Genomic DNA, 13,667 nt, shown 5'->3' on the forward strand with positions numbered 1-13,667 from the left:
ACGAGCCTCACTGGGCAGCTCCGCGGCGGCGGCCCCCAAGCCCCGTGCGGGCCCACACAGAGAGGACCAGGGCCGAGAGAAGGGGCGGCAGATCCGAAGTGATTGCAGGGAAAAAGCCTGTGTGTGTGTGTGTGTGTGTGTGTGTGTGTGTGTGTGAGAGAGAGAGAGAGAGAGAGAGAGAGAGAGAGAATCAGAGAGAGAAAAAAAGAAGAGGAGGAAGAGAAAGAAGAGATGCAATGAGAGAGAGAATGAATGAATGAATGAATGAATGAATGAATGAATGAATGAGAGAGCCCTGGACATCTGACATAACCGTCAGTAACCCATGAGCCCTGCCTCTAAAATAATGCATGCACACACATAACCTGTGCTCCCACCTCTTCCAATTCTTACAGAGTGAAGAACTCTAGGATCATCCATCTGTGACTGGGGAGCTCTTAGAGGGAATAGAGTACATTCCCTTCATTTTTACGAATTAGGAAACTGAGGCCAGAGCCTCAGACTGACAAGCGCTTGCCCTTCCCCAATGCTTGGAATCATGGCGGCAGCGGCAACAAATTGCCCCCAACCTTCTCCAAGCCAGCTTTCGATTGGCTCCAGGTGCAGGTGAAAGCAGGCAGGAGGCCCCCTGGCTAGTGGTCAGTCTCTGACAAGCTGTCCGAGAGCGCAGGGAGCCTCCTGCTGAGCCTCCATAGGCCCATCCCCCCTTCCTGGCTCCCCTGAAGCCAAGTGCAGTGCCAGGTGGCACCTGCCCTCAGAGGTCCCTACAGCATCACCTGCGGGCAGTCAGCCTTGTGGCTTCTGTCTCTCCCTTTGGAAAGTTTCAGACGAGGCTGTCCCATGGCCAGCTTGGCCACTGCCCATTGGGGAGTTTGGGAGAGGCCTGGGGCCTTGGCCAGACCTGCTGTGGGGGTGCTGCCAGGCTCCCCTGGTTCTGGGAACCCTCCCTGGGGTCAGGCAGAGGGAGGAGAGGTAGTGCCTGAGCCTCCTCCGCATTGGCGGTTGGATCTCTTGCTGCCAGCGCTTCTCATGGCCTCCCCTGCAATCCCTGGGACGGGAGGGGGGAAGAAAGAGCCCGAGGCAGAGATTGGCCTCAGCCTAAGGCCACGTGGCAGCATCAGGGGTCCCTGTGGGTGCAGGAAGGATTGTCCTGGGCCAGCACTGCGCCACTGGGTAGGGAAGGAGGGGAAGTGGGCCATGGCTAGGCTACCTGGGCCCCTGGGAGCTCCGGGGTGGCCCCAGTAGGCAGAGAAGGTGGAGGCCAGGCTAGAGGCAGGGCAGCATCCCCTCCTCCCCCTCCAAACCCATCCCAGAGTCTTCCAGTCTGGAGAAGCCACCCTCAGGCTGAAGTGATTGGATCTCCGCCTCACATCCCACAGCATGCCTTTAAGGAACAGGGAGGAGGCAGCACCGCTCATCAGTGCCTCTGTCAGGGGTGACAGGCAGGAAGGACTGGAGCCAGCGGGCACAAGCCCTTCAACTGACACATAGAGAAACTGAGGCCTGATGAGGCCCCTATTACAGGGAGAAGAGCCCCAGCTCTAGAGTCAGAAGACTTGCATTCAAATCCTGCCTCTCATGTACCATCAGATCTTTGTGGCTGGGGGAAGGACCCTGACCCCTCTGGGCCTCAGTTTCTCCATCTGTCATGTGAGGGAGTCATGCTAGAAGGTCTGTGAACTTCTTTCTACTTAGGGCTTGGTGCTCTAGGTGGCCCTGGGTCAAGCCTCTTTTTCAAGAAGAGTTCCATGACTTGCCCAAGGTAACACAGCCATTCTAACTCAGGCCTCAGCCTCCTGTCTGTAACAGCGCTGGCAGGAGAGAGGCTCTGGGCTCCTCAAAGGCGGCCTAAGCAGAACGGGCAGCCAAGGAGAAAGAGGCCGGGGGACACACGCTCCCCAGCAAGGCAATCAAGGCAGACCCTGCCATCTCCTGAGCCTTTTGGCTTCCAGGGGCTCAGCCGCCCCCCTTGCTGCATGGGTGGGTGAGTCGTGTCCCTGCTAGAGAAGCCAGGTGTAGGCGGGCCGCCATGACTTGCCCCTCTGGCTGGGCCTTCTGTTTGGGGAGGGCAGGAAGCCTAGAAGCCCTAATGCCCTCAGGCACCAAAAAAGGGGGCAGGCTGGTCCTCAAGCTCCCCATTCTCTCTCTGGAGAACCGAGGCTGCCTTCCTCCTGCTTCTTTTCCCTCCTCCTCTTCTTCCTCCTCCTCCCAGAGGTGCTCAGAGGCCCCTTGTTGGACAGAGGGAGGGTGCCTTTAGGCTATTGTCACCTGGGACACGGAAGACTCTTCTTCTGCCTCCCGTGGGGTTCCGGCTACTCTAGAACCCTCATTGGGCCTCTCCTGGCTGGGTCAGGGTGCCCGGGATGGCACAGGTTCTCGGGTCTCTCCCTCCGGTCCCACCAAGAGTTCTTCCTGTGCGTGGGTGAGGCTCGGTGCCAGTGAAGGACGGCCAGACCGTGGCCTCTGCCCACCCTCCACGAGTCCTCAGACTAAGGAAAGGGGCCGGTGCCACCAGGATGGGGCCATTTGGGGGGAGCTGGAGCTAGGGCAGCCTCTGGGCCCTTCTGTCATGGCGTTGCCTTGGGAGATGGGCACGGCACAAGGGGAAGCAGGGGGGCTCCCGGAGGCGGCCTCAAGCGCTGGCTGCAGAGATTTGTTTGCCAGGTGAAAAGGTGTCCTCTGGGGGGAGCCGGACCTGAGAGGGGGTCCTGGGCTCCAAGGCGGCCTCAGACGCGTCCTGGCAGGGTGACCCTGGACAAGTCCTTCACCCCCCTGGCCCAGCCCTTACCGCCTGGAACCAACCAGTATTGACGCTCAGGGGAAGGTTAAATATCATGATAAGGACCGGAACTCCAGAAAAGGAGTCTTTTCAGCGGGTGGATTGGCTCTTGGGGGGGGGGGCACGAAGAGCTGGTGCCGCCCACCCGGGCTCCGGGCTCCGGCCTCCCTCCTCCAGAGGCAAACATCTGGGTCAAACTGAAAGGAAAACCCTGATGGGCTCCATGGTATGGGGCGGCTCCTTTAAGCAGGCCGAGACCCGAGTCTGGGCCGGTGTTCCTCCTCTCCGGTCGTTCCCTTGAGGCTCTGAGCGGGCTGGGGGCCCGGCCTTGCCCCCCTCCCCGCCTGGCTTCCCAGGAGCCTTTGGGTTCCTCCGCGCAGCCCCGGGCCGGCAGGGAGGAAAGGCAAGGCCCGTCTGGGGGCCGAGTCCAGCCCGCCCTGGCCCTGCAAGGCCGTCCAGCATGGCCTCGTCTCCCAGCATCCTCTGCTGCCCCCGTCCCGGCTCCTCGGGGCCTTCTCGGGAGTCCCAGCGTGGCTGCATGGCATGCGCACCCTCATGCATGCTCGGGCCGGGGCTGTCCGGCCTGCTCTCCCCAGCAGCGTCCCTCCTCTCCGGGCACGGCCTGGCGGGATTGAGGGCCGCCACCTCTCCGAGGGGGGCGGCGGGGCCTCTGGGGGCCGGAGCCGCTGACGCTCTCCTGCTTTCTATTTTTCAGTCAGTTTGCTCCCAGGAAAGCCTTTTGGTGGAGACCAGGTAAAGCGGAAGCTCCTTTTCTGTGCTTAAAGAGCAGTGCCATCCCGTGTGTCGTGTGCATACATGTATGTGTCTGGCCACACGCATGAAGACCATCTGTGTATGTAAACCCATGCATACGTGTGTTTGTTTCCGTGTGGCCCTGGACACTCTCCCATCAGATGTGTCCCCCAGGGGCCCCCTCCCCTGGCCCAGAGGCTTCCTGAAGGGGCCCCGGGCTCCGGTCCTGGGTCCTCCGGGCTGCGCATGGCCGCTGCAATCAGCAGGAGAGAAGGGATGGTCCTGGCTGGGAGGGCTCAGCCCTGCCCACACTCCATGCCTGGGGAGTCGAAGGAGAGGAGGTCTGGGGGGAGGGAACCAGCGGATCGGCCAGTGAGCCCAGGAAAGCAGCCGCCCCTCTGGGAGGTTTTGAGGCTCCCCCACAGGCCCAGGGCCCTTCCGGGGGGGAGTCTGAGGCTCCCCCACAGGCCCGGGGCCCTTCCAGCAGTTCTCGGGGAGCTCATGGCCAGCCTGGCCCCAGTGGCGAGAAGAGCGCGTCTCCGATGCAAGGGGGCCTCTGTGGGCCCAGGACGGAGGAGAGGCCTCCTGGCTGTAAGGCATTTTCCTTCAGGAAGGAGAGAATAGAAGGATTCCTGGACCCTCCCCAGGCCCACACGCATGCACACATGTAAACACGCATGCACACACCACCATCATCGGGGCAGGCGTGTGTCTCTGGGCCCTCCCAGCCTGGACACAAAAGGGTCCGAGCTGCCTGCCCGGTGCATGTGTGTGCGGACGTCTCGCTATGCACACGCGTGTGTCCCGCCATCGGCCCGTGCATGTGTGTGCAGCCTTCCCCGCGGCGCCGCTCCAGCCCGGTCCTTCTTCTCTTCCAGCGGGCTCTTGGAGGCCGGGAGCCTGTGCCAGGAAATCCATAGGAAGAGGCAGCAGTTTAGGTTGGTACGGCTTCCTCCTTCCTTCCCGGCTCCGGGCTCCGACGCCAGCAGGGGGGGAAGCAGGGCAGGAGGACGAGCTGGCAGCAGCCTCGCCCGTCTGGTTCCTCACCGCAGGGTAAACTGAGTCAGGAAAGCCATTTCGTGCCCCTTGTGGGATCTGCTCTGCCTGGCTGCCCTGAAGAACCGGGAGATGTGGGCAGGGTCGGCACAGCCTGGTGCCCGGGGCAAGGCCTTCCCTTTTTCCTTCCTCCGATGCCCTCTGCATGGTGGGGCCTGGGTGCCGCCCTTCTGCCCAGAGGAGGCAGGTGGGACCTGACCAGCCACTCCAGCCACTGAAGGCGAACGCCAGGGGGGGCCCCGGGAGCTCCAAAGGCCTGGTCCGAGGCGGGCTGCGGGCTGGAGCTGAGCAGAGCCTCTGGGAGCCGAGGAGGTACCCACGGCTGAAAGGGGTCACGGCCTCCCCCCGATGTGCTTTGCCAAGGCCTCGGCTGTCCCGTGGGTGTCCAGGGGCATCCCTGGGGAGCCTCGCTTGAACAGCCGGCCTCTCCGCGGCATGCCCTCTGGTTCCTTTAGGGGACGAGCCGCTCTGTCTTCTGCCTGCACACTGGGCTTGAGGAAGGCACACTGGGCCTGGGTCCCTCCCGACCCCCCCGGGTCCAGATGGGCCTTTGGCTCAAGGCCCTGGCACGGCTGGGCCCTCCCGAGGGAGCCTGGGCATCAGAGAAGATCGCTGGCATTCCCAGAGACAGGCCGGACATCCGTCCTCAGGCCTCGCTCCAAAGGCGGCGCCAACGGAAGGGCATCTGCCCAAGGCGAGCCAGGAAGCCGAGGGCTGGGGGAGGGGGGCAGAGGGGCTCCTTCCCCTGCTCAGAGGCCGGCTTCCCCAGGGCAACAGTGTCCACACCTGCCCCCTAGGCTGCTCCTGCTGCCCCATGCCCACAGATCATAACCCCCCGGGGAGGAAGTAGGAGGGCTGCCAGGGGAGTATCTGGGCAGTGCCAGTGAGGGAAGGGGCGCTGGGGAGGGGCAGGCACAGCCCTAGTGGCTGCTTCCTATCCTCTGGGGCCTCAGCCTGAGTCTAAGCATGAGAGAGCCCAGGAGCCGTCTCAGGGCTCTGGCCACAGCGTGGAGCCAGATGGGGAGGACTGTGGGTCCTCCTGTTTGGCGTGGTGTGGCCAAGAAAGGCTGGGAGGAATGGCGAGGGGGCTGGCGAGGGGCACTGGACTGGGAGAAGGCTGCTCCCAGCTTTGTCCCCTGCCTCCCTCCCACCCTGGCTGGAGCCTTCAAGCTGAAGGGAAGCCTGCTGGGCCATGGGTGGACTCGGGCAGTGTCCCGGCTGGCTTTGGACAGGAACAATGGTGGCCGCTTCCATGGTGCCCCGCAAGGGGCTCTCCTGGGCTCTCCGGGCTTGGCCTTTAGTGGGCCTCCCACGCAGCCCTCACTGGGAAAGAGCCAGAGGAGAAGACACCAGGCGGTGAGCCACATGGCCCGGCCCCTGCCTGGGCTCTGCCCACAGAGAGACGTTTCCCTCTTGGTTTCCTTGGACTGTGGGACGTCGCCGCCCCCCCCCCAGGAGCCAAGGAGGCCTGGGACCCCCGAGAGCCCGTCAAGGCTGGCGTCAGGGGAGGGAGGGGAGAACGAGGGCCGGCCGGCTCTAGGAAGGGAGCGCAGGGGTGGGCTTTGTCCTGTGAGGTGTCCGTCACCTGTCTCGTGCCTGGGACCATCTTCACATTTTCAGCTCGGGGAGGGGGGGTGCGTGTGCGTGTGTGTACGTGTACGTGTGTAGGTGCGTGTGCGCACACTTGTAGGTGTCCACGTGTATGCGGGTGCGCTCGCGCCGCTGTTTTCGGGGGGGGGGAGCTCAGGCGGGCCCTCCCCCTCCCCCTCCCCCGCTGCCCAAGTCCTCACGCTGTCTCTCGTGGCCCCTCCGCGCCGGGGCTCCAGGGGGAATCGCGACGGCTCCGGCTCCGGCTCCGGCTCCGGCTCCGGGAGGACGTCGGGCAGCCGCCAGAGCAGCACGGACAACGAGCTGAGGTGGCCCGAGTGCCAGAGGCCGTGGAGCAGCACCGACTCGGACAGCTCGAGCCGCAACCTCAAGCCCGCCATCACCAAGACGGCCAGCTTCGGGGGCATCACGGTGCTGAGCAGGGCCGACAGCGCGGCCAGCTCCAGGAGCGCCACTGGCAGACTGTCCAAAGCAGGTAGGCGGGGCGGGGCGGGGGTGGGGGTTCCTTCAGCGGCCCAGGCTAGGCCTGGGGTGGGGCCTTAGAGGTCCCCCTTTTCTTTTCCTCACAGATAGGCGTGGAAGGGTGGAGCCAGGGTCCCCCCTGGGCGGGGGAAGGAGAGGAAACGGAGCAGCCGAGCTCTGGGGCTGGGGGCCAGGCGGGCTCTCGCAGTCCTCTCCGGCCTCTTTCCTCCCTCGGAGCCCAGCCGAAGCCCCTCCGGGAAGCCCCAGGCAGGGCTGAGGAGCGGTGGGGGAGCTGCTGTCACCTGCGCGAATGCCCTTAAACGGTGCCCCCCCCCCAGCAGCCTTCCCTCCCCCCAGGGCACGTGCACAGGCTCGGCCACGTGCAGGCCAAGGGAGGCGCGTTTCTAAGTGTGAGCGCCTCCTCCGAAGCCAAATTCCCGCCCTCTTCCCGCCGGAGTGCGCCTGCTTCAGGGGGCTCCCGGGGCTGAGCCTCCTCCGTGGGGCTGGGCTCCCTGCCGCCCTGGAGGGCCCCGGAAGACTCACGTCTTTCTCCCGAAGCGGGCTTCTCTGGGGGGGGGGCGGGGAGGGGCCACGGACTGCTTTTACTCTTTTCCCTGAGGTTTACTTGGGGAATCTGAAAGCGCGTGTGTCTGTGTGTATGCACACGTGTGTGAGCGTGTGCACACGTGTGTGAGCGCCGCTCTGTCCCTGAGGATCCCTTACCCAAATTCCGAGCTGCTTCCTTAGGAGGATGGGGGCGGGGCGGGGCGCACTAGGTGGGGCCGAGGCCATCTCCATAAACTCCCAGGACCATGGGTAGCCCCGCGGGCCCAGGCCCACTCTGAAGCTCCCACGCCAGCTTGAGCCCGGCCCAAGGCAGCCCTTCCTTTCCCAGGGCTTCCCCCCGGCACGGGCAGGGTCTGACGGGTCTGACTTCTGCCGGAGTACTCGCCCCTCTAGCCCTCCCGGGCTAGTTCCCTGCGCCCCGACCAGCCCTCACCGATGGCCTCTGGGCCTGTGTGACCCCAGCAGAGTTCTGAAGAGCCCTCCATGACCCTGGCGCCATCTTGGCTTCCTGCTTCTCTTCTCTGCCTGCTTCTTCCCAGCCTTCAGAGAGGACTTTTCATTGTCCCGGGCAGCCGGGGGCTCGCTGGATGGAGAGTCTGGCCTAGAGATGGGAGGTCCTGGGTTCCAATGTGACCTCGGGCCCTCCCTAGCTGGGTGACCCTGGGCAAGTCACTTCACCCCCAATGCCCTTTCACCAAGAGATCTTTGCTGACGGGAGTTGACGATGGCTCTTGAGCCGTGTCAAAGCTGTGCTGTCTTTCCTGAACTCAGGGAAGCTTTCACCCTCTCCTCGCCTGCACCCGGAGCCCCCCTCCTAGACCTAGGCCCCCCCTTCAGACGTGCTGAGGGCCAACCTTGGGGGTCACAGGCCATGCGGACACCTTGGGAAAGTCTCCCGTTGGTTCCGGAACATCTGCTCGTGGCCACCATGGGTCAGCCATAGGACGTTGCCCTTCCTGCTGGCAACAGAACCCAAGCAAAGGAGGGCGACTGGGCCCTGGAAGGGCCTCTGTGAGCACCTTGGATCGGGCCAGAAACAAGCGGCTCTAACGGGATGGTCCTCGCCAAGGGATCCTTCGGCCTTCTTCCGATGCTCTTGGGGGTGCCCGAAGGGGCAGGACGAGGTGACCGCAGACTGCGGAGATTCTCCCATTTCCGTGGCTCGGGCGGCGCCAAGTGCCCCAGAGCAGAGCCTATCCCAGACCACCTTCTTGGACACGAGGGCCCGTGCCCGGCCGGGTCAGGAGCTCTGCTCGTGTCCCGGCGAGCCTCCTACTGAACCGGGGAATGGAGTTGGCCCTGTGACCGCGGCCCCTTCTGGTCCTGATGCTTCAGGAGAGCGATAGATCTGCGTGGCTCTGACTCGAACACCTCTCCGGCAGTCCAGCTCGTCAGCCAGCCCTGCCGCCTCCTCTTCCGTTTGGCTCTTGAATGACCAACAAGCACGAGAAACCTCTTTGCCTAGACTTTGGTCACTCGTATGTCACTGAAGCCAAACCCGCTCTGGGGCATCGTCTGTGAAATGCTGCCTTTTCTCTCCTGGTGCTTCCATGCAACATCGCCTTGGGGGGATCCAGGGGGGGTGAAGATGTTTTTATTGTTTTTAGATGTAAAAAGGCGGCCTATTGGTCAGTAGCTTTGCTGTTCCTTCTAACAACCTGCCTCTCGGATGCTGCCATTGGCCGCCCTCGAGGGACAGTAGTATGGACGAGGAATGGATGGCTCAGCGCCACAGAGACAAATCCTGCCTGAGACACTGGCTAGCTGCGGAAGCGAGGCCTTGGGACTTTCCATGAGTCTGGCCTTCAGAATCCCTGAGCACGGCTTAGAAATCACACCTTCCCGGCAGTTTTGTCAACCAGATTTTAACTCGTTTAGGCCTGGCGCCTGGAACTTACTAAGAGAAAGGAGTTCTTTCTTGCTCTCTTCACTTGGGCTGGGCCTTATGACCTCGTTACCCAATTTTCATTCCATCCTTTCGTTCAGAAGTTTATGCCTTTGGCAGAGAAGACAGAAGAAAAATGAAGGGTCATCGTCCCTCCTCACTGTGATCAGTTATTCCCACCCTCTATATTGAAGCATTGGCCTTTGCCTTCTTTGGACCTTCCCTTGCCCCAGCACACCTGAAAACAGGCCTTTCCTTGTTTTTGGAATGCACCACGAGCTTAAGTGATCCTGTCATAGCCCCTACAGGGCCATACCATGCGTTCATATTCGCTCACTTTCCTGTCATCATTCCATTTTCTTTTTGGAAGATTGGGTTGAGTTAGAGAGTTCCCTGTGTGTCCACATCAGTCTGTTTAGTTGCCATCTTGTTTCCATGTGGAAAGTGTCTTTGTTTTGCAACTCTAGAATTCTGTTCATAAGAGTTTCCCACCATGGAGTGCTCCTCCTCCTTCCTTTGAACCCTCTGACATCTAGATTACACGATGCCCTTTGCCCAGCTTTCCTCTTCTCAGTCGCCAGTTCTAAGACAAATGGATCCCCTTCACCTCAGGCGCTTGTCATTTCCAGTTCACCTGGTCCTCGCTGGGCACTCAGGACCCAAACACAGAATGCCTCTCTGGAAAGCTGCCTTGGCTTCCCCAGGGAGCTTAGTAGGTGGGAATGCTCCTGCTCTCTCTACGTTCTTAAAAGACTAGGCCAGGTCCAAACCATCCGGGAGCTACTCTTGCTGTCAGAGCTGGAAGGGACTTTCAAGCCTGTTTCCTTCAATCCCCTCATCTTACAGGTGGGGCAACGAATTGCCAGAGAGAAAGTGGCACAGAATAGTAATGGCTAAGGCAAGTCTAGGAGGACAATAATGGCAGTGCTAAGAGCTGACCATTAAATAGGCAAAGGGTCAAGGTTTGCAAAGAGCTTTACAAATGGGATCTTGTTTAATCCTCACAACCCCCCCCCCCCCAGAGAGGTGCTATCGTTATTATCCTCATTTTACAGATGAGGAAACTGAGGCAGATAGAGGTGAAGTGACTTGCCTAGGGTCACAAAGCTCACTAGTTGAGACTTCAGATGATTGAGTAACAATGGCTCTGGGTTATATGATGGAACTTTAAAGTTTTTTGGCTGTCTGCAGGATTTTGATATAGCTGGAATCCCTGTAAAGTGCTTTCCCTCTAGTTAAATCATTTTTATAGGCCTCACTGAGGCCATGCTTGAACTCAGATCTTCCTGACTCTGGGTTCAGGGCTCCAAAATGTGCTGGGACTTAATGAAATCATGACAGGGTTGTGGACAAACAAGAGCAACTGGGAACATGTTGATGGAGAGAACAGTGAGAGGGACCCCAAACCAGGCAGTGGAAGGACCTCCCCCACTGTAATAGCTATCGTATTCCTGTCACTGATTTAAACAATGTCTCTCCTTTCAGGAACAGCCCCTTCTGTGGATCTGGAAAATAACATTAGTTGCCCTACTCCGAGCTTTAATGGGCCCTGAGAAATGCATTATTAAAGATAGAAATCAATTGTCCGGGGTTAATAATTGAACAATCCTCTGGGGCGAAAGGCCTGCCACTCATGACATCATCCCCAGCTGCAATTGCTCTTTGGATCCTGGAGCTAAAATTTTAATATGAGGTCTGACTTCATGGCAATGGCCGACACTGCCCCATTCCCACTCGTGCTCCGAGCCCGCCAAGCAGCACTGCTTGAGAGAGGCCCAGAATCCCTCCAGAGCCCCCCAGGGGTCCCCTGCATGAACCTCCGCGTCCACTGGCCGGCCGGCTCCTGGGAATCTCCTTCCAGCCTAGGTCCCGTGTGCCTGCCCTCGGAAGGCTCGCTTGCAGCCTTGGTTTGTCAGCAGGCGCGCCGTCAGTGGAGGAAGCCAAGGAGACAATGATGGCCTCCGGCCCCAGCCTTGGCCCTCGCTCCTCCCATGCGCTCCTGGCAGGAATCCTTATTTAGCTTGAATCGCTGGAATGACGGCCACCTTGCCAGTGTCACTCCCGTTTGTAGTGGTCCCTCTGAGCAGTGGCCTGCTGGAGCCAGGCCCACCCCACACAGTCCTGGGTCGAAATGCTTGAAATCCGCTGCCCAGGATGACAAAGTGTATGAAAACGTGGCCATTAGATGGTTCTCCAACTGAAATGGGCAGCGAGCCGAGGCCCATGATTTCAGGAAGCTGGAATCCAGGTAAAAGAATCCCTGAGATTCCTGGCTGCCAGGCGTGGATGCACTGCTCCTAGGAAGGAGAGCCACGAAGGCGCCATTTCTTGCCCAGCAGTCTTGCTGACTTGACTGATGGGGGCCCAACTGGTCAGCACCTTGGTTAGCAGCTCCTTGCCTTGCTATGTAGAGGCCCCTCATTCTAGAAAACTCACTCATTTGAAAGACCCCCCTGGATGGATGCCAGAAATCATTGGCCGGGGGGGGGGGGGGGGGGGCCTTCCTCTCCCATTGCCCCCCTTGCTCTTAAACTAGCCAGTTCTTGCCAAGTGTGAATTGCTTCACAGAAAGCTCTCCGGAGAACCCCAAACGCGTTCAGGGTGTTTTAGGCGCTCCTTTGAGGCTGGAGGCCCCCAAGAGAGACTTGCCAGCCCCACTGTCATCTCAGAGCAACAGAGAAGGTGCCTGGGGCTGGGCTCGTGGCTTCTCCTTGCTGCCTCTAGTTTCTCCCTACCCCCTAGGAGACACTTCCCAAAGCCCCAGTGTTGGCTTTTCTGGGGGAGGCCTTGGAGAACCTCAGAGTGTCTTACCTGTGTCTTCTCGATGCATGTCATGCACGTGGGACACACGTGGGACACACGTCCCACACACATCTGTGTCTGCCCATTTCAGGCTCTGAGTCTTCCAGTAGTGCCGGCTCCTCAGGTTCCTTGTCACGAGCTCATCAGCCTCTCGTCCCTGGAGCATCCGGCCCATCTTCAGGCGGTGGGACCTATTCTGAGAATGGACTGAGTGGCCAGACGGCCCCTGGCAACCCCAGCTACATCCTGCTCCCACTTGAAGCTACGGGCATCCCTCCAGGCAGCATCCTGCTCAACCCCCACACAGGTGAGTAGACTTGTTGGTCTGAGAAGAAGTTCAAGCCCATCCTTGGCCATCCCAAGAGCCCTTCTGAACCTGGAAGAAATACTGGGGGGGGCAGCTGGGGACGTGCAGGCCTCCCAAGCAGATGTCTACGGTCTCCAGAGAGCAGAGATCGATGGGAAACAAGTAGCTCCTTTTTGGATCTACTTCCCCCGTGACTGGTGGCTCCCTCCCTGCCCACTGGGGTCAATGATTTCAGTTGAATTCCGTTGGACAGACGGAGAGAGATAGAGGCAGAGGGATAGAGGCAGAGAGATAGAGGCAGAGGGATAGAGGCAGAGGGATAGAGGCGTGCTCTCTTCTCTCAGGCTGTTGAATCTGTATGAGATGGAGGGCAGCACATGCCCTCTTTTGAGAGATGTAGAGGTCCAAAGAAGTCAGAAGGAAGACATTCGAGGGCAGCGCCTTCAGAGTAGGGCCTTTCCCAGGGTCCCGAGGCTGGCCATTGCCATCAGCCACCGAATTTCTGATTCTTAGGAGCTTTGGAGGAAAATCCCTACAGAGCTCGCATTTGGAGTTTAGCTTAGCTGAGAAAGAGCCCGAGGGTTATTTAAATGATCTGCCTCATGAATATGCAAAACCTGGAAGCAAATGCATGACAATGGGTTATTTCTGGCAGATCCATTTGGACTTTCTCTACTTTTTGTCTTGGAAAGGGAAGACTTGGGGGGGGGGGGAGGGGAGAATGACACTCACAGCTGTCAAACCTTTGAAGAGATGTCATGAACAAGAAGAGTTAGACTCAGTTTTTGTCATAAGGGCCCCATCACTGACAGTCTGTAAGCAGAGGCTGGAGGCAGGGGTTTCAGCAGAGGAATTACTGATTCGGGTGATGCTGCTCTGAGAGAACGCAGGATCCCCTCTAACTCCTACCAAGAGTTTCCAGTTTTATTGATCTGGGGCAAGTCCAGTAAACACAGGACTCAATATCATGAAGGAGGCACTTGGTCCTTTCCCCGTGAACAGATTGGGAAGGGGGCAGGCCTAGGGCATGTTGGAACCAAATCATTTAAATTAGTCGGGCATCATCTATTTAGAGCTGGGAGACCCCCTGGGAGCTGACTTGTCAAATCCTCAGATTGTACAGAAAAAGAAACTGAGGCCAAGAAATCAAATGTCATGCACATTCCTCATGAGTAAGAAGTCAAGTTGTATTGCTGTCTACCGCCTCTAAAATTTGAATTCACCACCCTTTCTCTCTTTCTCTTTCTCATCTCTTTCTTTTTCTGTCTTGCTTTCATTCTCTTTCTGTCTCTCATTCTCTTCCTCTGTCTCTTTCTGTCTCATTCTTTTCTCTAATTCTCTCTCTCTCTCTCTTCTCTCTCCCTCTCCCTATCTCTATTCCCTCTTCCTCTCTCTCTCCTTCTCTCTCCCCCTCCCTCTCTTTCTCTCTCTCTCTCTCTCTCTCTCTC

At 59.3% G+C, this 13,667-nt stretch overlaps 1 protein-coding gene across 1 annotated transcript in view; it reads left to right on the plus strand.

The window, feature by feature from the left end:
* ARPP21 (cAMP regulated phosphoprotein 21) overlaps positions 1-13,667 on the plus strand; it is an 84,763-nt gene that overhangs the window by 31,517 nt on the left and 39,579 nt on the right. The window contains exons 11-14 of the mRNA XM_044656754.1: positions 3,495-3,532; positions 4,411-4,470; positions 6,415-6,671; positions 12,004-12,219. Of these exons, the coding sequence (XP_044512689.1) occupies positions 3,495-3,532; positions 4,411-4,470; positions 6,415-6,671; positions 12,004-12,219 (571 nt within the window). The remainder of the gene's footprint in view (positions 1-3,494; positions 3,533-4,410; positions 4,471-6,414; positions 6,672-12,003; positions 12,220-13,667) is intronic.

Source organism: Gracilinanus agilis, chromosome 1 (genome assembly GCF_016433145.1).
Source record: "Gracilinanus agilis isolate LMUSP501 chromosome 1, AgileGrace, whole genome shotgun sequence".
Taxonomy (NCBI): Eukaryota; Metazoa; Chordata; class Mammalia; order Didelphimorphia; family Didelphidae; genus Gracilinanus; species Gracilinanus agilis.